The sequence below is a fragment of the Psammomys obesus genome, unplaced genomic scaffold, assembly GCF_907164565.1.
Source record: "Psammomys obesus unplaced genomic scaffold, mPsaObe1.curated_primary_1811, whole genome shotgun sequence".
Taxonomy (NCBI): domain Eukaryota; kingdom Metazoa; phylum Chordata; class Mammalia; order Rodentia; family Muridae; genus Psammomys; species Psammomys obesus.
In genome coordinates this window covers 23,193,302-23,220,909 of record NW_026592510.1, presented here as the reverse complement: position 1 = coordinate 23,220,909, position 27,608 = coordinate 23,193,302, and the positions used below count along the sequence as shown (strand labels likewise).

Sequence of the window (27,608 nt, the reverse complement as noted above, 5' to 3'; positions counted from 1 at the left end):
AATAACTTTTAGAGATCCCAGTTAAGGATATCTCACAGGTTTAAGTTGCATAATTTCTTACTGTTGTGAGAAAGTAATAGGAAAAAAGGTTTATTTCCTCTACAGAACATCTGATTGCAACCCACTGGAGGGAAAGCTTGGTCCATATTCACACTCAGGAACCAGAAGGAAGGGAATACAATTCCTCAGTTCATTTTCTACTTCCTTTTCATTTAGTTTAGGAATCTAGCTAGCAGTGTAGTGCTGATGCCCACATTCAGAGCATCACTAACTTTTCTTGGAACCCTGAATAGACACACCTAGAACTATGTCTGCTAAGTAAGTCTAAATTCTGCCACCAAAACCAATCAATCAATAAATAAATATCAGGAACAAGACCCACTGTCCTCACTCCTTTTCAATAGCGCCTGAAGCAAAAATTAAAAGTATACAAGTAGGAAAAAAGGTCAAGAATGCCCTATTTGCAGATACAATATTATGTATAACAAAGATCCCTAAAAGTTCACCATAAAACTTCTAGATATAATCAACAATTTCTATAAAGTTGTTAGACTAAAAAAAAAAAAAAAAAAAAAATCAACTTACAGCAGTCTTTCTATTAAAAAAGAATGAGATCACGGACATAGTCTCATTCACAACAGCCTTAAAGAAATTTAAAATATCTAGGAATAAACCTAAACAAGAGGTAAAAGACCTCAACAATGAAAATTAAATCTCTGAGTAAAGAGATAAAGGGATGCATTAGAAAATGGAAACGGCTATTTTATCAAAAGACATTTATAAATGCAATGCAATCTGAATGAAAATGCCCACAGTATTCTGTTCTTTTCCACAACTTTAGAAGACCCTAGATAGACAAGGCAAAAGAGAACAATGTTTGAAGAATTACTAGTTCATATTTCAAGATATATTTCAGAGCCACAGTATAAAGCACGGTATGGCGCCAGCATAAAAACAGACATGTAGATAAATGGAACAAAAGCGAAAATCTACACACATACACGTAACTATAGCTACCTAATATTTGAAGATGCTCTGGTGCCTAGTATTATGTAAACTTAATGAGCTGAAGATATTTTGAAACAGGAACCTCAACTGAGAAAATGGCCCCAGTAAAGTGGCCTGTGGGTAAGTCTGTGGTACATTTTTAAATTAACATTAACAATTGATGCTGCAGGGCTCAGTTCACTGTGGACGGTAACACACCTGGGCAGGTAGCCCTGTGGTTTAAAATCATGCTAAGCAGGCCAATAGGCAGTGTTCTGCTGCTATGACAGCTTTGGTTCCTGCCCTGACTTCCCTTGATAAACTGTGATGTGGAAGCGTAATCATTTAAAATAAAATCTTCCCCAAGTTGTTTTGGGTCATGGTGTATAGCAATAATAAATCTTAATTACAAAATTAAATATTTTTGATTATGAAATTTAATAAAAAGATGGCAAACACAAACCACGGAGACAAGATGGCATCTTCATCAAATAGTGCTGGAAAAACTGGATGTCTACTGAAATCAGATCCATATATATCACCTTGTAAAAAATTAATTCCAAATATATCAAAGACCTCAATTTGAGTTATGAGATACTGAAACTGCTAGAAGAAAACATAGATAGAGGTGTAGGGAAGGACTTTTCTGAATAGGACTCCATTTGCCCAAGAATTAACATCAGCAAGCCTCATAAAAATCAAAAGCCTTTTGTATAGCTAAGAAAATAATTGTGTTAAGTGGACTCCTATAGAATGGGCAAGAACCTCCAGTCAAAAAAAAAAAAAAAAAAAAAAAACACAAATAATCCATTTAAAAATGGAGCTTTGGCTCTGAACAGAATTTGCAAAAAAAGAAAAAAAGAAAGAAAGAAAGAAAGAAAGAAAGAAAGAAAGAAAGAAAGAAAGAAAGAAAGAAAGAACGAACACACAAAGTGTTCATCATCCTTAGCAATCAGAGAAATGCAAATGACAGCAATTCCATTTTATCCCTCCACCAGAATGGCTAACAAAACTGACAACAAATGCTGGAGGAAAAAGAGAACCCTCATTCACTGTTGTTGACATTGCAAACTAGTTAAGTAACTTTGCATATCAGTGTGGAGAATCCTGAAAAATCTAAAAATAAATCTACCATGAACCAGGTAGTCTACTCTTTGACATATGCCCAAAGGACTTGACATCCTACTCCATAGATACTTGCTCAGTCATGTTCACCGCTGCTCTACAGTAGCTAGGAAATGGAAACAAAACTTTTCAAATGATAAATAAAGAAGATGTGATATTATACACTCATATATATGTATATATGTTATATAACCCATATATATATATGTATGGGTTTATATATATATGGGTTTATATAACACACATACATATAAAATGTTCTATTCAGCTGTGAAGAAAAGTGAAGTCATGATATTTGCAAGGAAATGGATGGAACTAGAAGATATACTGAGTAGGGAAACCTAGAAACACAAAAAGACGTTCTTATTCTCTATCATGTGTGGCTCCTAGCTCCAAATCTTCAGATGTCTGCATATAAACTGGAGTAACCAGGCAAGTCTCAGCACTTAGGAAGCGTTAGCCAGATCTCTCTATGAAACTAGCTTTGTGTGCATAGCAAATTCTAGGTCAGCTAGGGCTACCAAGTAAATCTTCCCTCACAAAACCAGAAAGAACTCCACCTAAAAGAAAGGTATAATAAGGAAACCAGAATCTCAATCCCAGTTGTACCAACATTTTACATAATGAATAAACTGGTTAGGATTGTGTAGTGGTTTGAATGAGAATGGCCCCCATAAGCTCATGTATTAGATGTCTGCCTCATAGCTGGTGGAACTATTTAGTAAAATTAGGAGGTACAGCTTTGTTGGAGAGAAGATGGAACTGGCGGTGGGCTTTGAGGTTTCAAAAGCCCAAACCAGGGCAGTTTCTCTTTCTGACTGCAAATTATGGACCAGATATAAACTCTCAGCTACTTTTCCAGCACCATGACCGCCTGCTGTCATGATCCCAGCCATGACAATGAACACTCTGAAACTGTAAGCAATCTCCCGATTAAATGTTTTTCCTTAATGAGAGTTGCGCTGGCCATGGTGCCTACTCACAGCAATAGAACAGTATCTGAGGCAGATATTAAATGCATTTTCCATGGGTTTTATTATTTGAAATGTCTTTTCCAGAGTGTGAAAGATATTCACATTAAACAAACAAAATAACATTTAAAAAGCCCAAATAAAAACAATATTTTTTCTTGCTAGAATAGCTGATTTATATCTACACAACAGTAAACAATGTTTCAGGTTAAATAATACCCAGATATTTCAAATATATGCAAATGATACCCTGTATCTTCTGAATCATTCAAGTATTTCCTCATTCCATTATAACTCCCTCACCCCAAATTTCCCAGAACCTGAATGAATCAATGATATAAAAGATCACTGTACTATGTTTCTACTAGTTAGCTAGGGAACCAAAGAGATATGTTGAATAACTTGTTGAATTAATAACCACACTGTCTATTGCATTTAAAACTACTTCAATCAATCACAGTAAGAACATATTTGTGTAAGTTAAGTTGTCAACAGTATCTATCTCAATCCAATACTCCTTCCCAAATAGCTTTAAAATCAAGTGTACCAGACACAGTATGTGTCTCACTAAAAAGGCTGAGGGATAAGCTATGTTTTCCTTCAACTTTGAACATACATAGCAATCGCTTTGGAGATATTTTTAATGAATATACTGATTCAGCACATATGAGGGAGGGCTAGCAAAAACCCAAATGATGCAATGCTGGTGGTTCTGTGTTGCACACTGTACAAGTTCTGAAAATAAGTTCTAACACTAGAACAACAGTATCACTCAGATGTCCTACAGAGAGTCTTGTGGATAGCCAGCTTTAACTATTTTAGCTTCAATGGAGCACAGCAAATGTGTGGGAAAAACACTTGCTAAGCTACATTTACAAAAGGGATCCACTTCTCTTCCCCCTAGCTGGGTGATCTTTTCAAGCCCCAGTGAGAGAGGATGCGCTTAGACCTGCTGTGACTTGAGGTGCCTGGGTGGGTTGATAGCCTTTGAGGGATTCCCCTTCTCTGATGAAAGGAGACAGGGGAGAGGTCATGAGGGTGGGACTGGGAGGAGAGGAGACACGGGGTTAGGTTGTAAAGTGATTAAATTAATAAATAAAAGAAATAACAACAAAACAAAGGGGATCCGCATAAACTAATTTCCAAAAGGAGTAACATTTTGAAATTATATAAACCAAATATAAATATTTGAATCAGAATGCATTCTAAAAGGTTCCATACTAGATTTGTGATGTTTAGCTACAATAAATAGTCTAAGCTGCTTGTCAGGAAGATTTTCAGTGATAAAACAGCACAGAGAGAGAACAACAAAATAATAGCATGTATTTAGGGAGCAAAACAGCATTTTCCCCTCAGAGAGGACTGCAGAGATAGATCCATCAACCAAAGGCCATGCATAGAGAGGACCTAGAGGCCATGCTCAGATGTAGCCCATAGATAGCCCAGTCTCCATGTGGGTCCCCTAGTAAGGGGAGAACAGAGTCTCTGACATGAACTCGGTTGCCTGCTCCTTGATCACATTTCTCTGGGGAGGCAATCCACCCAGTCCACGGAGGAAGAGGATTCAGGCAGTCTGTATGGGACCTGATAGGCTAGGCTCGGACTGTATGGGAGGAGGACTTCCCTTATCAGTGGACCAGGGAACGAGGATATGGGAGGAAGAGGGAAGAAGGGTTAGACTGGGAAGAGGCTACAACTAGGATACAAAGCCAGTAAATTGTAATAATAGAAATAATAATAATATAATAATAATAATAATAATAATAATAATAATAATGATAATAATAATAAAATTATAAAGAAATGATTGTAGACTGGAGAAATTCAGGCCCAAGATTTCATATTCTCGCTTTTCACAAGTTCTACATAATACATAGAAACACGTCATCTCATTTCAACATTACAATCAGTCTGTCATACTTTTAAGTGAAAAGTAAAGTGACTTGCCTAAGTGAACGTATATGCATCATATTAGCAGCTGAGGGGTGGGGGGGGGGGGGAGAAGAAACATTTTTTTCAGGGGAATTTTTAGTCTTACTGTCCAAGACTGAGAAGAGAAAATAGGTGATTCTCAGTTGTGAGACATATCCAATTAGTACTATATACCATCGATACGAAACTCAATTTATGTTTAAAGCAGAATCTCATTGAGATTTTTCAGTGGCTATAAATGAATAGAAACTGAGCCTACATATACATAATATATATCAGTCAGCTTCTGTGTCTGAATTATTTCTACAGAAATTAGCAAACAAGTTCAATAACTAGATTTTATGATCTCCACACATATAATCATCTTGAGCTATTTAATAGTTAAACATAAAGCAAAATTCCTTTATTTTTTTGGCTTTTTTAGTAATGTTCATTCTATGTTTATTCCCTAATAGCAACTAACAAGTTTCTAGCTTTGCTGGTAAGTATCTACTTGTAGCAGAATTGAAAAATCCTGCTTCTGTTAGTTTAACTAGGTGATGATTGACAAATTACTTAATTCTGCTGAACCTGATTTCTGAGGTATAAAACACAGCTTAGTGGTATGGAGTAGATAATTAGCATGATTGTATGTAAATTGATAGTTGACACAGAATATATGTCAAGTAAAAAAAACTAATCAATATTCCAATTCAAAGAAAATTCTCAGAAGACAATAAAAATTCTAAAGCTCTAGCTGATCATACTCTAATTTAAAAATGTTTAAAGTATTTATTTTTGCCTAAGTATGGTACACATGAAGGGCTGAAGATGAAGTCAGTAGTCTTTTGGGATCCTTCTTTATCCTATTATTTGGGGCAAGATTACTTATGAAACCCAGAGAGCACTGATTCTAGCTAGCCAGCCAGATTGTCCTAGAGATTCTGTCTCTGCCTTCCCAAGGGCTAGGACTACAAGCGGCTACTATGACTGCCTGGCTCTCCCGTAGGTCCTAGGGCATCTGATCTCTGGTTCTCATGCTTTCAGGGCAAGTGCTTTATTCCAACAAGGTTACTTTATGACTACAAAACCAGTGACTGTCAATTCCAATACTTGGGAGAGTATGGCAGGACTGTTTGTTGGGAGCTTGAGGCCAGCCTTTTCTCCACAGTGAGTTCCAGGCCAACCAGGACCTCTTCGGCTTTTAAAACAGGTTTTAACTACGTAGTGAAGTCTGGGAACGTGAACTCCTGCTTCAGTTTCCCCTGTGCTGGGATTATAGATGTGTATGACCAAGCCCAACTTAAAAACATCACATTTAAGTTTTATGTTTATATGTTATTAATATTCATTTTCATTACTTTCTTTCTCCCACGCTTGCCAACTAGGTCCTTTAAAGAAGACTTTTATAGAAAATCTTGCTTTATTATCAGTCTATATACCCAAAGTACAATTGGCTACTTGGTAAACATTTTACTTAGAAATGTACCTGTATGATGTTTAGCATGCCGCAAAAGTTGTTTCTGGAGCCTGAAGAGTCGTCCACAGGAGGGATGGGGACACACATATTTTTTTTTCAGCAAATGCTGGTACTTAATGTGGTGCTAAAATAGCAAAAGTAAGTAAGTAAGTAATAATAATAATAATAAGTTTTTTCAACACCCTTTTTGCTAAGTCGAGAATAATAATAATAATAATAATAATAATAATAATAATAATAATAATAATAATAATGTTTTTTTCAACACCCTTTTTGCTAAGTCGAGAATCCTAAAGGAAAACTAGCAGAGAAAAATGGTAAAGCACACAGGGTATGAAATTGACCTGGATTCTAATCAGCATGTGTCACTCACTAGCAATGTAATCTTGGATGTATGTAAATATTTCAAGTCCTAGTTTTTATTTGTAAAATAAAACACAATAATGAGTGTACAAAATGGCACATCACATACCCAAAACAAAAAAAACAGTAGCTATAATTACTGTAACAGAATCACAATCCAAAAGGCTGTAGTTTCATAATTGCTGTTAAAGACCAGCAGGTATTTATTAAGCAACATTTCACTATTTCAATTCCCCATTTCCTGCCAGACTTGTACCCAGAAACCCAACCAATTAATGTATTTATTCACTTAAGGAAAAAATTTAAAAGATCAAACATTTAAAAATCACTCATTTTGTACTATTTAAAAAAAAAATCACTGGTTTGAATGCTTTATTTTTTATCCTATATATTAAGTTAAAATCTATTATTCTGTCTGGTATTGTTACAATAATCTGCTATACTATTTTGGGACATTCTTACTATAATACTGTAACAATAAAAAAAAAAAAGTCCTGTTCTTGGGCTCAGGTTTTTAGTCCTTTATTATTATTTAACAGAATGTGCTAAGGTTTCAATGTATGCCCGCAAGGTTCCCGGAGTTGAAAACTTAAGTCTTCAAAGCCACAATGCTGACATAGGTTTAAGTGTTCTGTCCCTTCAGATGGATTAAAGTTGTTACCAAAGTAAACAGTTTCCTGCTTTCTCCTTGTCCTCCAGCCTTGTACACTGTGAAGTTAAGAAGACCCTTTCTGGATGCTGGTACCACATTCTTAGACTTCTAACGGACTTAGAATTAAAAGCCAATAAATTTATTCTTTACTATTAGTCTCAGGTATTCCGCTAAAGCAGTGTAAGTGAAGTAGTAAAGATATTAGGTAACTTATACTTAGGAATATTTTTCTTTGTATTTTATGTCACTGTTTACAAATTCCACACAACTGACATCTTAGGAGACAAGTAATGGACACTTTATAAAGACTGTGACATGTAACAACTTCACTGACCTGCAAATAGCGAGGGTGAGCAAGAACAGTCCCACATCCTTCCATCTCACAACGAACATACTGGATTGGAGGTTTTTTCCTATTGCCAAAATGTTGAAAAAAGTTAGCAAGAGAAGTGGTATTCTATATATCGTGATAATAGATACGATGTAAATTATCTATAGTAATACACAGGTTTCACAAAATTTGTAATCAATAAACTGTCAAATGTTTGATAGTTTAAAAATAGCATGATTAAGCTGGCAAGCCACAAAAAGATAAAACAGTACTGAGGATTTCAGACAATTCAATGTCCTGCAATGAAAATGAAAACACACCATCTGTACATCATTAACAAAAGAAAACCACACTTGAAAAAGTTTAAATAAGCCACACCTCCTCTGCTTATGAAAATTAATCAAATGCCTAGCAACAAACCTAAGATAGAAAAAAGAAAGGCTTTACCTCCTTTTGGGTAAACGTGGACTTTTGTCATCTTTCCGCCTTCTCCCTCTCCTAAAATTTAAGAAAGAGTAGTTGACTAAATATTCTAGATGAAAGCTTACAGAGATAAGGATGGCTAAAGGCACGTTCTAAGTGAAAAATAACAGCTGGCAGACACAGTGAATAAAAATAATACAAGAACCAAAGGTACCTGGCCACCGAGGCAGATTTACTCTGAGGTAATTTAACTCTTAATTCATTCTTTATCTTGGAGTAAACTAGGCATTATTTTGGATATGTGGATAAATTTCAATGTTATTACTTGAAGACTAGTTACAGTAAAAAGTTTATCATTTAAATACAATTCATTAAAAAAAAGGCAATCAAGAAGATAAAAACGCATCTAATTTCTGCAGCAAACTCTACCAGGCAGAAAGTTTTTACCCAATCATGATTTGTGCATCATTTAATGTATTTATTAGTTTTTGAGGACACACATTTGAGAAATTTTTTCTGGCTTTCTCTATTCTCTCTCTATCCCTATATATACTGTTTTTATTGCTCACTTGGACTTACTTATATTTTGCTTTGTAATAAATCAAAACCAAACTTTCAAGCTTCTGTTGCTCCAAAGAAACTCGTAGACATTTATCTTTCCTTTGTGTGTTCGGGCCGGCCACTCACTCTCTATCTATCTATCTATCTATCTATCTATCTATCTATCTATCTATCTATCTATCTATCTATCTATCTATCTATGAGAGGGTGTCATTATGTAGCCTTGGCTACCTTGGAATTAGCCATGTAGATTAGGTTGACCTCACAGAGACAGATGTCTGCCCAAGTGTTGCGATTAAAGGCATGTTGCCCCATGGCCAGATGTGTGTGTGTGTGTGTGTGTGTGTGTACACAGAAGTCTGTCTACTAGTGGCTCTAAAAGGTAGAAACACTTTCCACTTTTAGTAGAAACTGCCTACTCACTTCCTAGGAGGCTCCTCATCTTCCCTAATTTCATTCTCTTCTTCTTTAACCTCTACTTCTACTTCCACTTTAATTTCTTTCTTTTCTTTCTCTTCTTTCACCTTCCCTGATTTTCTCCGTGGCTTTGGGGTTTCCCTAAAAACAGAAAAACATTTCAGCATAAATATTCTAACAAAGACTTCATTAGAGGTAGTCTATGATACCATGTTAAAGCTTAGATTTATCATTCTCTTATTCTGAAGCTTACAAACTACATCTAACAAACTGTGCACCCCTGCCCCCATAGCAAGTATGCATACATTTATATATATGTGTGTGTATATACAAGTGTGTGTACACATTTACACACACACATAAATATATATAAATATATAATGTCCATGGATGAATACTGCTGTATACTGGCTAGTTTTATGTCAACTTGACACAAGCTATAGTTATCAGAAAGAAGGTAACCCCAATTGAGAAAATGCCTCCAGAAGACATAGGCAAGCCTGTAGGGCATTTTCTTAACTAGTGATTCATGGGGAAGAACCCAGCCCACTGTATATAGGAACAACCCTCCTTTGGTAGTTCTGAATTCTATAAGAGGGCAGGCTGAGCCAAGCCAGTAAGCAGTGCCCCTCATGGTCTCTACATCAGCAGCTGTCTCCAGGATGTAGCCGTTAGACTTCTTGTCCTGAAATCCTTCAGCGATGGACAATAGGTGTGAAAGAGTAAGCCAAAGAAACTCTTTTCTCCCTAACTTGCTTTTGGTCATGATGTTTTATCATAGCAATAGTGACCTAAACTAAGACAGGCTAAAAACATAAAAATCAAATCTCTGAATAGTTGCAAAGAAAAATAAGATACTGAACAAAACAATTCTCAAGAACATTTCCAGAAAACCTTATTAAACTATACACATATCCACTAAATAATATTAAAGTTCAATAGATCAAAGAGAAATTTATAGGTGAAAGATGTTACAACTGCAAAACAATCACTCATTTAAAATTACTTGTTTATGTATTTAATCTTGCAACAAAAATAAAAACATTCAACAGTGTATTCCTATGTATTTTCGGCCATGTAGTAAAATTTCAAACATGCCTTTCAAGGTGGGGCTTGTAAGTCTCATCTCTTGGGTCATCTTTGAACGGTATTTCCTCTTCACTGATTAACATTTCTTCTTCCTCCTCCTCTTCCTCATCACTACTACAAATAAGCAAACAGAAATGATAAATTCTGGTCTCAAGGACTGTCTAATAGGACTGAATTAGAACACTTACACATAGCCGAATATTTACACTATCTAAAAATTTCATCCTTATGATTTGGTTGGACTACATTCTAAGCTCCTTTATTACAAGCAATACTTAGAACTCAGACTACACAAATAACACTTATAATATATAACAAACTCTTCTAATAAAAATAAGAGATAACTGCCCAATGGCACTAAGACTTAAGACGACTTTGTAAATGTTTATCTGATAACGTGTTTGCTCACAAAAGACTTAACCAACATTAAATTACCTAAGTACCAAGAAAGACAATGGGTAAGATACTTCTATTTTACATTGGTGCCCAACATAGGTTAAGCTTACCCATAGAAGATACTCAAGACATGCTTTTGGAAGTAGGAAACCAAAAGTTTTATGTTCAAAGTCCATTCAACATTAAATATGAAATATTAGTGTGACAAATTAAAACTGAAGTTAATTTTAGTAACAGTTCAAAATTCTATCAAATAAAAAAAGTCTAAATCATTTTATACAACGGAGTATTCAAAGATGTAAGTATAAAATAAACTTTATACCTAATGCCACCGGGAGACTGATGTTCTTCTGGAACGTCTGGAAAATTAAACCAAAGTTTATTGAGAAATACAAACTTTAGATATTCTCTCTTGACAGCCAAAGATTTAAATAAAATTACTGTATGAATCAATTCTATAAATGGAAGACTACAATGTGTCTGAAAAAAAAAAAATGCCTATCTACATTATCACCTGTTACCCCAAATTAAGACATTTAGGTAAATGTTCAACATTACATTTAAGATGAAAGAACAAACTAGATATTGAAGTAACCATAATGTATTTATTTGCACCATACCATAATCAAGTTGATCTGTAATTGGTTCTGACTTGCAGACGAGTTGCAACGAGCCAGTCTTGGACCTAGAGCTCCGAGTGTTCTCAGTGTCTCGAAGGCGAGAGATAGATGTCCTGCTACTACTGCGCCAGCCCCGGCTAGGTCTAGTTGTAGTAATGGAAACTTCCTGAGGGAGGACAGAATCATCTTCTTTTTCTTCCTTGGGATCTGGATGAGTGAAAACATATAATTCTTTTCAAGTTTTTAGTTAGCCAGTAACTATTCTTATAAAAAGAATGCAGAAGAGAAAAAAAATATTGAAATAATAAAAACAAGACAAGAGAATACTTTATTTGGGCACTGTGATGGTTTGAATAAGAATATCCCCATAGGCTCATATATTTGAATGCTTAGTTATTATGGAGTGGCACTATTAGTGTGTTCTTGTTGGAGAAAGTGTGTCATTGTGGGGTGGGCTTTAGGGTTTCAAATGCTCAAGCTGGGCTGCCCCAGCATCTCTGACTGTGAATCCAGATGTAGAATTCTCAGGCACTTCTCCAGCACCATGCCTGCCTGCGTGCTGCCAAGTTCCCCTCCATAATGACAATGGATTAACCCTCAACCTGTAAGCAAGCTCTGCTTTGTAAGAGTTGCTGTTGGACTAGTGTTTCACCACAGAAATGTGTGGTAGGCAGCATTTCTATAATCCATTACTTAGACTGATATAGAAGGATCATGAATTAAGGCCAATGAGATTATTTTAAAAAACAAACAAACAAACAAAGAATCACCAGAATTAAATCTTAGAAATCTACTGCTGAAGACACTACACACTTAAGACTGCAAGACAAAAAAAATCAAGCTGGAACTGAATTGGATTCTTTGTCCCCTTCTAACTCAACTTCATAGGGCTGAAACATCCTATGCACACTGCTGGAAAAGTCATCAACTGTCTCATCCAGTTGTGGATCTTGAAGTCTACAATAGTGATCTGCCAGGCAAGATATACCCATTTCTAGAATAGTGGTCTGACTGTTATATGGGTGATCAGCTGCTTTTTGAACTGAATCTGAGGTCCATTCCTTAAGAGGGAATTCATGTTTGGTAGGGAAAACCTGGTCAAAAACCCTCAGCTGGTAGGAAGCCAGGATATGCTCTAAGAGGGGAAACCTATCACTGTTGATTTCCTAACCAGACATAATGTCACACTGCTTTTATTTATACTTACATCTGCCGACTAGTGTTTTCTCAGCCTCGATTTGGTAAGCTTCTTTTTGCAGCGAGTGGTAGGTTAATATAGAGATCCTTAACTGAATAAAGTACTAACATTAAGTGACTTTTGAGTGCTCAGCCCTACCCAGGACATCTACGCTATGTACTACAAGCTCAGGGTACATCATGGAAGGGAGGGAGAATTTAAGAGCCAGAAAATGGGAATCTGTATTGTAAAATGCTATGTCCCGAATCTGACATGGCTGTTGCATTGATAAAAATTACAGTAACTACAGTTATCTGCCTAAGCCTGGGCCCTTCAATGTCTCTTGGAGGCAGTTAATGCTTGCTGGGAGGTGACAGCCAAACTGTCCTGTGACTTAGTCACTCAGTAAGATACCCTTGTACCAATGCTCATATAAGCAACTCTAGGCCCCCAGTATTAAAACAGCACTTATCCTAATACTGCTACTCTTCATGAAATATTTTTTTATTGCTAAATGGTATTTGTTTATTAAAAATGGAAAATAGACCCAAGAAATTGATTTATGGAATTCTAGCCATTAGCTCTAAGTTAAATTAAGGAAGTGGCCTCAGAAAGAGAACCTGAACTAGAGGTATCAAAAAAGAATGATAGTTAGTACTTAAAAGGATTTTCCCAACAGGAATGGCTTTCTTTGATGCTAAATTTTACTTAGATTCATACCATGATTTAAACTCATCTGTACAGTAACCTCATAGTAAAGTATAGTTCCAGTGTTATTCTATTTCAGGCTCTGTGAGACATTGTACACAGGCATATAAAAAGTTTTGTATTATCTTATATTTTCTCACATTATTAGGGTGAATTAAATGAAGTATATTATCTGCCCTTACACAGCACTAGATACTAGCTTAAATATCCAGAGTGCATTTAGCTAGTGAATAAAGGTAGTTTGTATTAGAGGTGAACCCACTTGGGCAGCAGGACAGCCTTTAAATAACTTCACCATGTGAAAACTTTTCTAAAACATAACAAAATTTCTAACTGCATAACCATAAAATATAGCAGAAGTCAAACAGAACCAACGTCTACTTAATAGCCCAACAGAAAAATGACACCTGAGTAAAATGATAGCTCAAAAAATATGGCTTTCAAACATGTAAATAACAAAAACCTCAATTAATTTATAATGACATCAACATGGCAGTGCGATATCATGTCTTACCTATCATTCTGATAATTATGGCGATAACACACTGCATGATCACAATAAGGCTTCAGGGAAATATGAACCCCAACACTCAGATGTTAGGGTGTTAGTAACAGCAATTCTATTAGACTGTAAGGCCTAAGAATAACAAACGAACAATCCCCAAAGGAAATTCAGAGAAATGATTCCCTGTACTAAAAGAGGAAAAAATATTGCTAAGACAATAATCTTCACAAAACAGATGTGGTCCGAAAATAATTCATATACAAATGCTAGAGCTGGCAAAACTACTCTAGGGAAAGAACAAAGATGGAAGACTATTTTTCAAAATCTCAAAACCTATTAAATACTACAGGAACCACTCTGGTACTGGCAAAAGACTAAACACAATAAGCCAACAAACCGAACAGAGACCGTATCTATAACTCTGATATAAAGCCATCCATCCATCTGCGCGTGCGCGCAAACACACACACACACACACACACACACACACACACACACACACACGTCAACTGATTTTTTAATAAGGCTTTAAGACTGCTGGATGTGTGAATGGACAATCTCTGCAACAAATGTTATTGGGAAAACATAATTCAAAGTGGATCATATACTTAAATTTAAGAGCTATTGCTTTGAAAACTCACAGTGAAGGTAGTCTATACAATAAGAGAAAATATTTGTAAATTATGTCTGCTAGAATACTTCAAACATACAAAACTCATTTTTCAATTTAACAAAGCAAAAACTAGAAACATAAGCAAAAGATCTGAACAAATATTTCATTAAAGATAAACAAGCTGAAAACAAAAAGCCACATGGAAAGATACTCAGTATCAGGCATTAATGAAATGCAAATCAAAATCCTGATGAGACCACAATTTCATACTGACTAGGATGGTTATGAAAAAAATGGAGAGCTGAGAAAGTGAAGAAACTGGAACCGTTGTACAATGCAAGCAGACTTGTAATACTGTGCAGGTAAACCAGAAGATTCTCAAGATTTCAACATAAAATTATGTATGATTGAATGATTCTGCTCCTACTTCATGATTTGGATATAACGGGCCTGCCCCACAGCCCAGGCACTCAAAACGAAGTTTTTACATTTGCACAGTTACGTGTGCTGGGCCTACAGAAGTGACTGGATCACGAGAGTTCTAACTTCAGTGGATTAATCACTGATGAACTCATAGTTTAGTGGACTATTAGGAAGTGGACCTTCCTCCTGGCTGTCACAGAGCAGCTTTCCTTCACTATAATAACAAAGTAGCAGCCTACAGAATAGAAAAAGATTTTTACTGTTTGACAGAGGACTAAAATCCAAAATAAATAAATAACTCAAGAAACTTGTTATCAAAAATCGAAGTAATCCTATCAAAACACCAAAAACACCAATCAAAATATACAAAAAATACAATCAAATGAGGTACAAATCTAAGCAGAGAATCCCAACAGAGCAAATTCAAATGGCTGAGAAATACTTAAATGTTTGATAGCCAACATCTTTGGCTATCAGAGAAATGCAAATAAAACTACTTTTAAGATTCCATTTTATACCTGTCAGAATGGCAATAACACAGGTGACAGCTTACGTGGGTGAGGATGTGTAGTAAGAGGAACAGTTCTCCATTGCTGTAGGAGTATGGAAATCAATATGGTGGAACCTCAGAAAAGCGGGACTTGATCTACCTCCAGACCTAGCTAGACTCCCTCTTTAGCATATAGCCCAAGGACTTTGCATTCTACCTACCACAAGGACATTTGCTCAACCATGTTCATTGCTACCCCTTTCTAATAGGAAGAAACTGGAAAGAATCTAGATGTTCCTCAACAGAAAAATGGAATAAGAAAATGTGGTACATTTATACAATGGAGTACTACTCACCTGTTGAAAGTATGACACCATAAAATTTGCAGGCAAACTGATAAAAGTAGGGGGATAAAAAAACATGCCGTGTAGCTAACCCAGATCACAAAAGATAAATATTGTATGACTTCACTTATATGTGGATATTAGCTGTTAAATGAATGATAACCAAGCTACAATCCAAGATCTGGAGAAGTTAGGTCTAGTTGGGGACACATGGATCCTCCTGGAAGAGGTACATAGATTTTATGGGTGGATTGGGAGTGGGTGATGGTGGGTGGGAATGGGAGGATCAGGTAGGGAGGGGGAGGAGAGATGGGGCTGAGGAAAGGAATTCAGGGAGAGACAGCTAGAATTGAGGGCATCTGAGGAGTAGTATGAAAACTTCCTAATATATACGAAGGTGAAATTAATAAAGTCCCCAAATAATGAGGAAGATGGAATCGAAACTAACCATTTCTTATCACCAAAGAAGCTTCCAGTACTGGGACTGGATTATAGCCAACTGCACTGTGGGCCAAAGGCGTTCTAAGGAAATCCCCAAACAACCCAAGCTGTTGACAAGACAACAGAATGCTCTCCTTAAACTGACAGCAAGTCTGACCCCTTGCTGAAGACAACTCCTACACAACTTACTAAACACTGAGAGGGTGAGGTGGGGCCTACATAGAACCTTCACTTCTATGTTTTAGTGTCTTTGGTATGGGAAGGTACTCTGCAGGCTACCAAAAGAGAAATGTAAACTCCAACCTACCCACAAAACTGATCTGCAATCTGTCCTGCCTGTAAAATCATGCTACGGCAATAGTGGCACAAAGCTTGGGGAAGTAACCAACCAATGTCTGATTTGACATTAAGGCCCACCGTACAAGATGGAAACCATACCTAATACTGCTTGGGTGAGTAAAATCCAAAACTAGATAGCTCCAAGATCTAGGATAAAACCAACTACTACTGGTCTTAAAAAAATGCAGTATTACATGACTTCTAATGACATTCTGCTATACTCATAGATTAGTGCCCCTCTCAGCTATCATTAGAGACACTCCCTCCTGTAGCATATGTGGACAAATATGGAGACCCACAGCCAGACCTTGAAACTCACGGCTTTAAATAGAATGTTTCCATCAAATCCTTACCCTCAGAGCTCAGGGAACCCTGAGGAAGCAGCAGCAGAAACAGTTTAAGGGCCAGAGAGAATGGGGGGGGGGGGGTACCAGGAAAACAAGGCTTTATTAAAAACAAAACAAAACAGAACAAAAACAAAAACAAATAACCAAAGCTCATATGAATTAACAGAAATTGAAGCAGCAAGCACAGGCCTGACATAGCTCTACATCAGGTCTTTTGTGTATACATTACAGCTTTCAGTTTAGTATTTTTATGGGACTCCTGAATCTTGCGGCTCTTTTACTTTCATGGCTTGCCTTGTCCAACTTCAATGCGATGGTTTTTGTTTTTATCTTATTATATTTTATTTTGTTATGTTTGGATGTTATCTCTTAGAAGGCTGTTCATTTCTAATAAGAGACAAAAAGGGAATGGGTTTGGATGGGAGGGGAGGTAGGGAGGTGGAGAGGAGGGGAAAACTGAAACCAGGATATATTATATGAGGAAAAAAAATCTACTTTTAGTAAAAGGGGACAAATAACTGTGCCTCACTACAGGCCTAGAAACACAAGACAAATAACAATAGATGTGAACCTTTGAAACAAGAAGCCAAAATCAATCTTTTCTTTTTGTATGTTGTTTTCTCAGGAATTTTATCCTAGCAAAGACAACTCACAAGTCAAAATGTGAAAACAGGACTATAATCAAATGTTTATAGAGAAGTGGCATAGTATCACAATTCACAATGCCAAAATGTGCAAATAACCCAAATATCTATCAAACAACAAAAGGTTGTGTATCTATACTACAAGTTACTTTTGTGTCTACTGGTCAAAAATATCTGACAAAAACAAGGAAGGAAAATTTAGAAATCTCAGCCATTATGGGAAGATTCTCACATCAAAGCATGAAGTGAAGAAACAAGAGATTGCAGGTAGAAACTGGGACAGCTTTAAATTTTTGAGGCCTGCTCCTAATAACCTAATTATGCTAGTCAAGCCTCCTAACCCTCAGCCTTCAAGACAGTGTGAGAAGCCGAGGACCAAAAACTAAAAACATAATCCTCTAAGTGTCTATGCATACATTCTATGAGTCCATTTAATGTGAAATACCCAGAAAAAGAAAATCTAGATATAGATAGTGGTACAATACTGTAAATATACTATTTTTGGCAATGTTCTATTGCTTTACAGAAATGCCAGGATTGCGGCAAAACATACAGCATTTAATTGGGGCTGGCTTACATTTGGAGGTTTATTTAGTCCATTATTGTCATGATGGGAAGCTTGGTGTCATGCAGGTAGACATGGTGCTGGAGAGGTAGCTCAGAGTTCTATATCAGGATATAGGAAGGCAACAGGAAGAGAGCCATTGGGCCTGGCTTGGGCTTCTGAATCCCCAAAGTCCACCCCTAGTGACACACTTCCTCAACAAAACCAATCCTACTCCAAGAAGGCAACATGTCCTAACCCTTTCAAACAGTGCTGCTACTGATGAGCCTATGGGAGCCATTTTCATTCAAACTACCATAAATACTGTCAAAGAATTGTATGCTTTACATTATTTATTATGCAATTTCCACAACAGACAGAACAGATCTAACAAAAGGATACTCACAGTACCATTAATAATCATGATCAGACAAGAAAATAACTGCCTACAATAGCAGAGAAATCTAGTGACGAATTATACTGTAAATGTGACATGCTGAGCGACATTATGACTTTTACAGTGGTACTTTCCCTTTTACAAAGCTATCCTAAGGCTGTCATGTAATGATACTTGTCTACACATCCACAAGTAGCCACATGCAAGAGAACCTATAACTAGGCAATAGCTGTGCCATATAAGACAGACCATCCTTCCAAAGTTATTCGATTTCACAAATGTCCAATGACTCCCAAAGAAAAACAATTACTCAGCCATCTCAGAAAAATCGTATTTTAAGATACAAAATTTAGTGTTTTCTTATGTAACGTAATACACCGATATTAAATTTCCTTACGTCTCAGTGTCTTCACTTCTTAATGAACAATTAGGGGAAAGGGGCTCTAAAATTACATTCAACTACTGATAAACTCTTCAAATTCTGAGAGGTTACATGGATTTAAGAAGGTAACAGAATTAAGGCACTTAAAAAAATACAGACACATTTCAACAACATTTTATGGGGCTAAATCTAGACTGTGATAAAATACTTGGAAGGTCAAGTGGAGCAGTGAGGCACATAAGAAACACATTATGCATTTTAAACCAGCCCAGAAAGGCTCAATGTAGTTACAATGCCATTTCTCAAAATTAGAGTGTAGAGGAAGAATGAAAAGTACAAGTTTTCGTAAGTAGTTTGATATTGGTCTGATTAAGCACCTGGGAGCCTGAGAAGGGAGAATTTACTTTTATTTTTGGGCCAGCCTGGGCAAGAAAAACAGAAAAGAGATAAAAAAAGTTTTGATCATAGAGATCCCATGCTACCAGATGTTTTTATTATTTAAGAGAAATAAAGTCCTCCTCCCAACCTGGGTAGACAAGATATACAACTATTTCTCTTTAAGGACAATAAACTGATCTCTGGAAAAGCTCCATTCATATTATTCATTTTTATATTAAGGCAGGGCCTAGAACCATGTAGTGCAAGCTGGGTTCAAACCAACATTCTCCTGCTTGCGGGGAATACTATATGCCACTAGGCTTGCATCAAACTCCTACTTTCAAAAGCTTCCCATCCCACATTTCTTTTGAGAGAAAATAAAGACCAACCATCCACATAATTCTACTTTACATTTTCACACTTTACCAGAAAAAGAGGGGGATGGGGTGGGGGTGGAGGACGACAAATCTCTCTGTTCAACAGCCTTGGCTCACAGAGATCCAACTGCCAACTACCTCTGCTGGGATTAAAAGTGTGTATCACCACATAGGGCTTCAAAAATAATTTAAAGAGTATCCAAAAATTTCCTTTGTATTTTATTTAAAAGACTGGTGCCTAGTAGTTTCTGGGTAAATTTAGGACACTAAACAATAAAGATTAAGGTGTAATTAAACATTTGACTTTTTTTTTTACCTCACCAGTATAGGAAGCTAGAGCTAATGGCCAGTGATTAAATCAACCATAGCTACTGAGTGAAGTTTCCAAAAATCCCCCTCCCAAAACCAAACAAACTGGGTTGAATGAACACAGATTTCTGGAGGGTGTCCCTCAAGACAGAAAGGGTATGGATGCTATTTACCTTTTACTCTCATATTCTTTTGCCCTATGCATCTATATTCTTTGTTCTTTCCTTTATATTCTAGTTATATTTCCAAGTTTCATGAGTCACTCTAGCAAGTTAATTGGCCTAATGAAAAGAAGGTAGAAATGTTTTAGTGTTGGTGAGAAGCACTAGTAGAAAAATAAGGGACTTGATATTGGCATTGGAAGTGGTGAACAATTCTGTGGGAGCAATCTGTGACATGGGAAGCCTCCCCAGGCAGGCTTTATTGGAGTCATCTAGAGTAGTGGTTCTCAACCTGTGATTTGCGACTTCTTGGAGGAGGTTGTCGACTCTCCCAGGGGTGACATATTAGATATCTTGCACACCAGATATTTGTATTTATAATTCATAGCAGTAGTAAAAAAACTACAGTTATGAAGTAGCAAAGAAAATGATTTTATAGTTGGTTGTGGGTCACTATAACATGAGGAACTGTTATTTAATGGGTTGCAGCATTAGGAAGGTTGAGAACCACTGAATTAGAAAAACCGTAGCTAATATGGATAAAACCAGCTGCTTGGCATGTGCTAAGAACAAATTTCTATTTAGCTGGTTTTATTTGATCTATGTTTTGAGAATAAGATTGTAGTTAAGTTTGTTAGTCCTACATTGTCACAACCAGAAATGAGGAAAATTAAAAAGAAAACTAAGATAATTTACAAAATGCGAAGCAAAACAAACTAACAATACCCCTTTCCCAAACCAAAAACCTTTAATCACACAGTTCTGGAGACAGGTAAGTCGAGTACACATCATTTATGAGAGATCATATGGCAAAAGCAAAAGACATAAGCAACTGAGAGGTAAGAAAGGCATAAATATTTTAAGTCATTCTGTCATCCCAGTGATAAGGCTTGTGTGTGTGGTTTGTCTATGTGTATAGTCGGGGAATTGGGACAGATTATTATTCTAGAGGCCAAGCTGACTTCAAACTCATAAGTCTCCTGCCTCAGCCTCCCAAATCCTGGAATTATAGATCTTTATCACTACATCCGGCTAAAAAGTTAAAATTCTCAAACTATGTTCATGTTGTAGTTGCCCAGTTGCTGGCCTGAACACCAATCCAGATCAGTTGAAGGACTTTAAGACTTAAGTTTTGGGAAGAAACACAATCTCAAGACTATCAGAAACCCCAAGTTTCCAACCTAGTTTACATTAAAAACTCTAAAACCAACATGAATTTCTACCCTGCTGGTTGACCTTGGGTTTCTCAAAATTCATTTTAACTGATTAGTAATTATATTTAGTGGTGTAGTATATGCTTCTGATTTAACCTTGTCTCAGCACCTACTTCAAATACAAATTGAGCTTTATAGTAATAGAGGTAAGGCTCATCTAACCACCAATTTTCATGCCCTACCCCGAGACAAGTGTTTCTCTGTGTCTTAGAACTCACTCTGTAGACCAAACTGGCCCCAAACTCAAGAGATTCATCTGCTTCTGCCTTCCAAATGCTGGGGTTAAGGGAGTGTGCCACCACCGCCTGGCAATTTTTTATAGCACACTCCAAATGCCTTAAGAGTACAGCCATGAATAAAACCTCCAGAGAGGTCTCTGCAGTCCCATGAACTTCCAGGACTCCTGTTCCTAGTCATCACCAGCGACTGCCTGTTTCTACCTCTACTCTCCCTGACTATGCTAAACCTTGTGTGGGACACTTACCTATGCCACTACTCTCCAGGGTGTGCGAGTACTAAAAACTCAAACTGTGGTTTTCTGCAGTAGGAAGCAAATCCACTCTGCAAGGAATACATGCACTTGCATGTTACTGCTCTTCTGTCCCAGATGCCAGATAAGCTGAAGAAACTTAGTTATAAGCAAAGCATACACCATGTGTGCTTTGTGTTTATATTATAAAGCTCCATAAGCTAATCAACATAATTGCCAGTTCACTAATTTACCATTTTTGTGCGAGCATTTAAAATGACTTTAGCAATCTTGAAATGTCTATTATATTATTACTTACTGTGCTAAAGTGCAGCAAAAATAAAACACTGAAATATACTCTGCAGTCTAAACGAAACTTGTACTACGCTCCCCTTGCCCCGCCCTCAGCCTCTGGCAACCACTCTTCTACTACTTCTGTAACAGTAATTTACAACTCACGTAACATTAAACACAGCATTTGTCTTTCTATGCCTATGAATGTTCCCTATTTCCACCTGTAAATGACAGTTTCCTTTTTGTGAAAGGCTATGGGGTATTAAATTATATACTATACATTAACTTTTTGTTGTTTATGTTTGCTGAAGACAAGGTTTTACTTTGTAGCTTGAGCTGGCCTGGAATTTATGGCAATCCTTCTAAGCTACCTGAGGGTTGGATTTACAAGTATGAGTCATATGTCCACCTACAAACACTAAACAACAACCCCTCCCCCCAACACCAGTTATAAATACTGATAAACTCAAAATTAAATTGCTAAGTCAAACATAACTATTGTCACAAAGAATAGGTTGAGTGTTTATAAGGATATAAAAAAGGAAAACTGCAATACGGATGGAAATGTAAATTAGCAAGCCAATTTGAAAAAATGTTAGGGAAGTTCCTCATAAGACTGAAAGCAGAAGAGGAAACAGTTCAACCAAGAAACTATAAGTTGCTATCACTGTAAGTAACCAAGTTTTAGGGATGAATTGGTTGACTTCTCACATTCTTTCTTCAAGTTTCTTTAATTCTTGAAATGTAAAGCTAATTACTGTATAATTTTTGTCTCAAGGTTCTTTTTTTCACTATATAGCAATAGATAATACTGTAAAGAAAACAAGGCTCAGAAAGTGCTAAGGAGACAAAGTTATGAACAAAATCAATAAAAACTAGGTGACCAGCAGACTTGAGGACCAATGAAGTCAGCAGGTGAGCAGAAGACAAGTTTCTTCTTTTAAGCTCCTCTGACATTAGACTAATGAAGACATGGAGAAGATCGGAGTTTGAAAACACCTAGACTCAGAATGAAGTTTTCATCTTTTCCCAGCTGTACAGCTACTGATCATGCTAGCACTTCAAGATTAAAGTACGCAAGCAAAAATCATCTCCATAAGTAGTTCAAAAATTTTCCCCCAAATCCTCTATTTTTAGCTCTGATAAAAAAGCAACTTTAAAAAACCTAAGAACACTCCAGTAGTACTCATTTCCTATCTACATTTTCTCCCGCATAGTTAAGATCTCCAAAGTGATTTCTAAGCAAGAAACAGACCTTCCACATTTGGCAGACAGTAACATTTTCCCAAAGAGTAACAAGAATCTTGCTAGACAAAACCAGTCATGTCTTATATACAATACTTCTACCTGGTATTTGAGATATTAACTTTACATTCCAAATATCAGAGAAAAACTCAAGGAAGGAAATTGACAAAAGTCTCAATTCAAGTTACTGGTTCCTAATCGCACTGTCATTCTTTCAAATATTATAAAAAAACCACAAGTTTTAGATGTGACTTAAACAGTTACAAAGCATACTTTATTAGAAAAAGCTTTTCATGTAAGTTACAGATATATAAAAATTCTTATGTATTTGTACATCTATCACACACATAAAGTTCACAACTAAAGATTAGAAAAATACATAATTGGCATAACACAATGGAGGATTTTTTTTTTAATAGCTCAATTTGGAAATTCAGAACAAAGTCTTATATTTAAAAGTGAACATTAGCTTCCCTTCATAATCAAGATAAGAAAACTACATTAACACATGTATTTCATTTGGCAAACTATAAATAGAAATGACCTAATGATTTTTTTCAATTATTCATCAAGCTATCTTAGCATACTTTTTGCATTCTTCAAACTACTAGTCCACTAGTTTTCAGGATTTGCCTACACTTTACTGTTACTACTATAATTTTTGGCTACTTCTTAAAAAAAATAGCTAGCTTTATAAATTCGAGTGGCTTTTAAATTATAATCCATTACTGAGTTTCCAAATCCAAAGACACTGTATTGTCCAATACTGCTTGCAGTCATCTAAACAAATTCTAACTTCTACGGCATAAGGTTCCCTTGAATGGAACAGCACTGAATAATCAGTGCCGTTTCTATTAGACTACAAAACAGTACTTTCTACACACGAAAGAGAAGAATGAATCTTACCTTTATCAGTTGTTATTTTTTCTACACACCTGAAAGAAATAAATCAAGAGTTAAATGAATAATTTTGTACATTTCCTTAAAACACAAGTATTTGTTTTAGATTCATCTCTAGAATAATATAGAAAGCATCTATAGTATGTTGTTCAAAGCAAAGCCTAACTTTCAACAATGGTAGAAATAGCCTTTCTGTACTATTTCACGTGGCTGCTGATCACTTGAAATAGTAACTGAAACTGAGGAACTCAATATATTGATTAATCAATATTAAAGAATGGGTACTATAATCAACAGCACAGAAAGAGAATATCATCTGAAAGAGTTGTTTTTAATCATTAAAAAAAAACAAGGAAAATGTTGCTAATTTTATTAAAAGTAGCTAAGAAAGAAAATAAATGTCCTTATTTTATACACGTACAGTAAGACTAAAATGACATCTGAGACCTCCTAGGAGGTAGCAAGGACGGTAAAATCTCAGTTAACTCTCACTCACTGTAAATACTGAAGTTTTGTTACATCACTTCCTTCACTTTATATGGAACAATCTTCCTAACAAAATATAATCAATTTTAAGAGTCCTCAAAATTGATCACTAAATCCAGTAAAAATTTCTAAAAAGTCAATATATGCACATCTGAAACAATATTTATACTTCACAAATTAAATACAAGTTAAAAGCTCAAAAAGTTATAAGCCTACTGACTTAAAAAAACAAAGTGACCTCCATGATTTGAATTTGGGATAGCTTTTATGACATGTAACTGGTAGATACAGTATTGTGAATTCCGTACCCCTTTCCCAAACACAGAAGTAAACTGGCTTCCTATTTGTCATAAAGATAACACACAGTATCTAACAGTGAAAGATTGCTAGTAAACATAATTAAAAAATGTTTTGTGAAAGAAAAGCTGTCATTTTGCCTTAATTTAAAAAAGCTTAGTACCATGATGACTTGACACAAACTTCCCACCTGACACAACTAATTGTGAACCATCTTCACTAAAAACACCTGCTGGATGCCTGAAATTGTTCAATGTTTCTACCACCATCCTGACTGCCCCAGGATCCTGACCACTCCGGATTCCAGTGCTGTGCAGTTGAAGCCTTCTAGAAACAAAGAGCTGTGTTTGTCATTTCAGAATATTCACGACCTCATCAACCCTGATCCACAACGCTTCAAAGGAAACACAGCAAGAAAACGATACCTACAGGTTTACTACTTCACTTTTGACACCCCCCAACACAAACAACAAAAAACCCATCTCCACAAAGAAACCTGAACTCCATGTACTACTGATTAAAATAAACTATTTTTTATGTGTCACTCATCTGTACCTAAAGACTTCTAAAAATAGTTTAAGTCTTAGTTTAAGAAGATGGTGGGATAGCTACATGATCTGTTTTAAGACTTGTCTGTTAAAGAGTTTTAAAATCTGGGATGCAGATATCCAATTTTATACCACAGACTAAAGCAGAATACAGACATTCTGTCTCCTACCCTAGCCTTAATTTGATTTCACTGTTTGCACATGGATATTTTAATTTATTAAAAACAGGAAAGCCAGGCCTTTAATCAAAGCACTTGGGAGGCAGAGGATAACCGACTGATCTGTCAGTTGGAGGACAGTATGGTGTACATAGAAAGTTCCACGCAAGGGCTACCTATAGAGAACCTCTCTTCAAAGAAAGAAACAGAAACCAAAATCAACTAAACACATCAAAACAAAAACAAAACACCCAAGAAACAACAAGCCAATGGGAAAGAAAAATTCTATCTTCAACCTTCAACCTACTGTAACACATGTATGTTGAAGCACATCCACATTTGAAATGAGAATCAAACAATGAGCCTAATTCTTAAATAACATGAATAAACTTTGTACAAACTGGATCTAATTTCCTAACTATTTGCTATCTAAGGTCTTTGTGTATAATACATCTAGAATTTAACAGATGCCCTCCTGAACATATTAACTGCAATTTTTATTTTCCTGCATTCATATTATGTATTCTCTTAATTCTCAAGCTTCAATGTATAACAACTTTGTTATGCAGTCAAGTTTATAAAAGCACAACCTATTATTTTGCTGTAAAACTCCTGCCACAAACTCAAAATATCCACAAGAGGAAATAGCTCTAAAGATGCTAGTGACTTGCTCAAGGTCATTCAGCCAATGGGCAGTACAAACTCAGAAATCAAATATTCAGCCTGAACATCAAGTTCAAGCTTTTCTCCACTATATAATTTGCCTTCCATTAGTAACACAAACTTCAGGTGATCCAAATCTATGTTTTTGATATTTTAAATGATTCTGTATATTTGGGCTATTTCTTTAATTGAAAGAAACAAATACATTTCAAGAGCTTAACAGGATTTTGTAGGGAAAAAGGTTATGGAAAATGGATGAAAAAGTAACTAGAGAGGGAAAAGGATCTGAAAAGAACAAATAGTTACAATTTTATAATAAATTAAATTTCTCACCTCCCTTTTAAATGTCATTTTATTTGGAAGACATTAAACAAGGTCAGAGTTCAGTTCATTCATACTCAAAACTGCATGCCTCATAGGATAAATAGAAAAATGAATTAAAAAACACGTTGTCACAGAACATCTGCAAATCATGTACACAAGTTTAATTAATGGTGCTAATCACTGTTTCCTTCCTCAGCAAGGTCCTTCAAGACAAGGCCAGATCTAGCTTTTTACTGCCTAGGATTAACAGCACTAGCCCCAGTTACTTTTCAAACCAAGACTGCAAAACTGAAATGTGTTGGAATTCTTCTGATTTGCAGGCCACCAAATAAGTGAAAATTTGCAATAAAAATTAATTTTAAGAGTCTAATAAACTCGTATAATCTTAAATACATGAACGAGGGTAAAAGGTAAAGATTACTGTAACTATTGATAGTGCTAGATGAGAAGGGACATTAAAGACTGGTTCTTCCTCTTCACAAGGAATACTGTGATTAAAAAAAAAAAACACAACACAACACAACAAAACATGGAAGCAATCACATCATCCAAGATCAACTGTTTCCACAATTATATTGTAGGATTCAAAGGTCCATTAGTACGTCCTACCTAGTAAAATACTATTCTAGGTATAATTTAACTTGATTCAGATGTACTTAACTCTTAAGTGGTAGCTTTATGGAGAATGATACAAAACCATAAAACTTTACAAAACTGACACAAAACACCATTACAAAGTACCCCTGCCTCTGTTAGGCTACCACTGCTCAAAACAGCAAGTTGAATTCAGTATTTTAATGTGTAAGACACTGTGTGAAATGGTTCCACAACGTATTTAAGACACACAAACTCAGGTCATAGAGGTTATTCCCCGTGTAACTGCAGATGAAGAAACGGAGGGACACATAGTTTCAATAATTTGCCTAAGGAATTTATGTTCAATTGAGATTATTTACATATTTCCAAATTTGTGACATTAAAGAGTTAAAGATTTTAAGCATGAACACTCAGCAGTTACCAGTCTCGATTCAGCTTAAAATTTTGTAACAGGACTTTTATTCTCCACAGAACTACAGTACTAAGTTTTCTTAACTTAAAGAAGTTT

At 35.9% G+C, this 27,608-nt stretch overlaps 1 protein-coding gene across 2 annotated transcripts in view; it reads right to left on the bottom strand.

Moving 5' to 3' along the window:
* Zfp91 (ZFP91 zinc finger protein, atypical E3 ubiquitin ligase) overlaps positions 1-27,608 on the bottom strand; it is a 31,114-nt gene that overhangs the window by 2,091 nt on the left and 1,415 nt on the right. Inside the window, exons 2-9 of one of the 2 annotated variants that reach the window (XM_055613776.1) lie at positions 24,034-24,062; positions 11,327-11,533; positions 11,029-11,065; positions 10,320-10,424; positions 9,228-9,362; positions 8,268-8,318; positions 7,824-7,902; positions 6,484-6,598 (exon numbers count right to left, since the gene is read on the bottom strand). In XM_055613776.1, coding sequence (XP_055469751.1) covers positions 6,484-6,598; positions 7,824-7,902; positions 8,268-8,318; positions 9,228-9,362; positions 10,320-10,424; positions 11,029-11,065; positions 11,327-11,533; positions 24,034-24,062 — 758 coding nt within the window. The remainder of the gene's footprint in view (positions 1-6,483; positions 6,599-7,823; positions 7,903-8,267; positions 8,319-9,227; positions 9,363-10,319; positions 10,425-11,028; positions 11,066-11,326; positions 11,534-24,033; positions 24,063-27,608) is intronic. The other variant, XM_055613777.1, reaches the window with a different exon arrangement.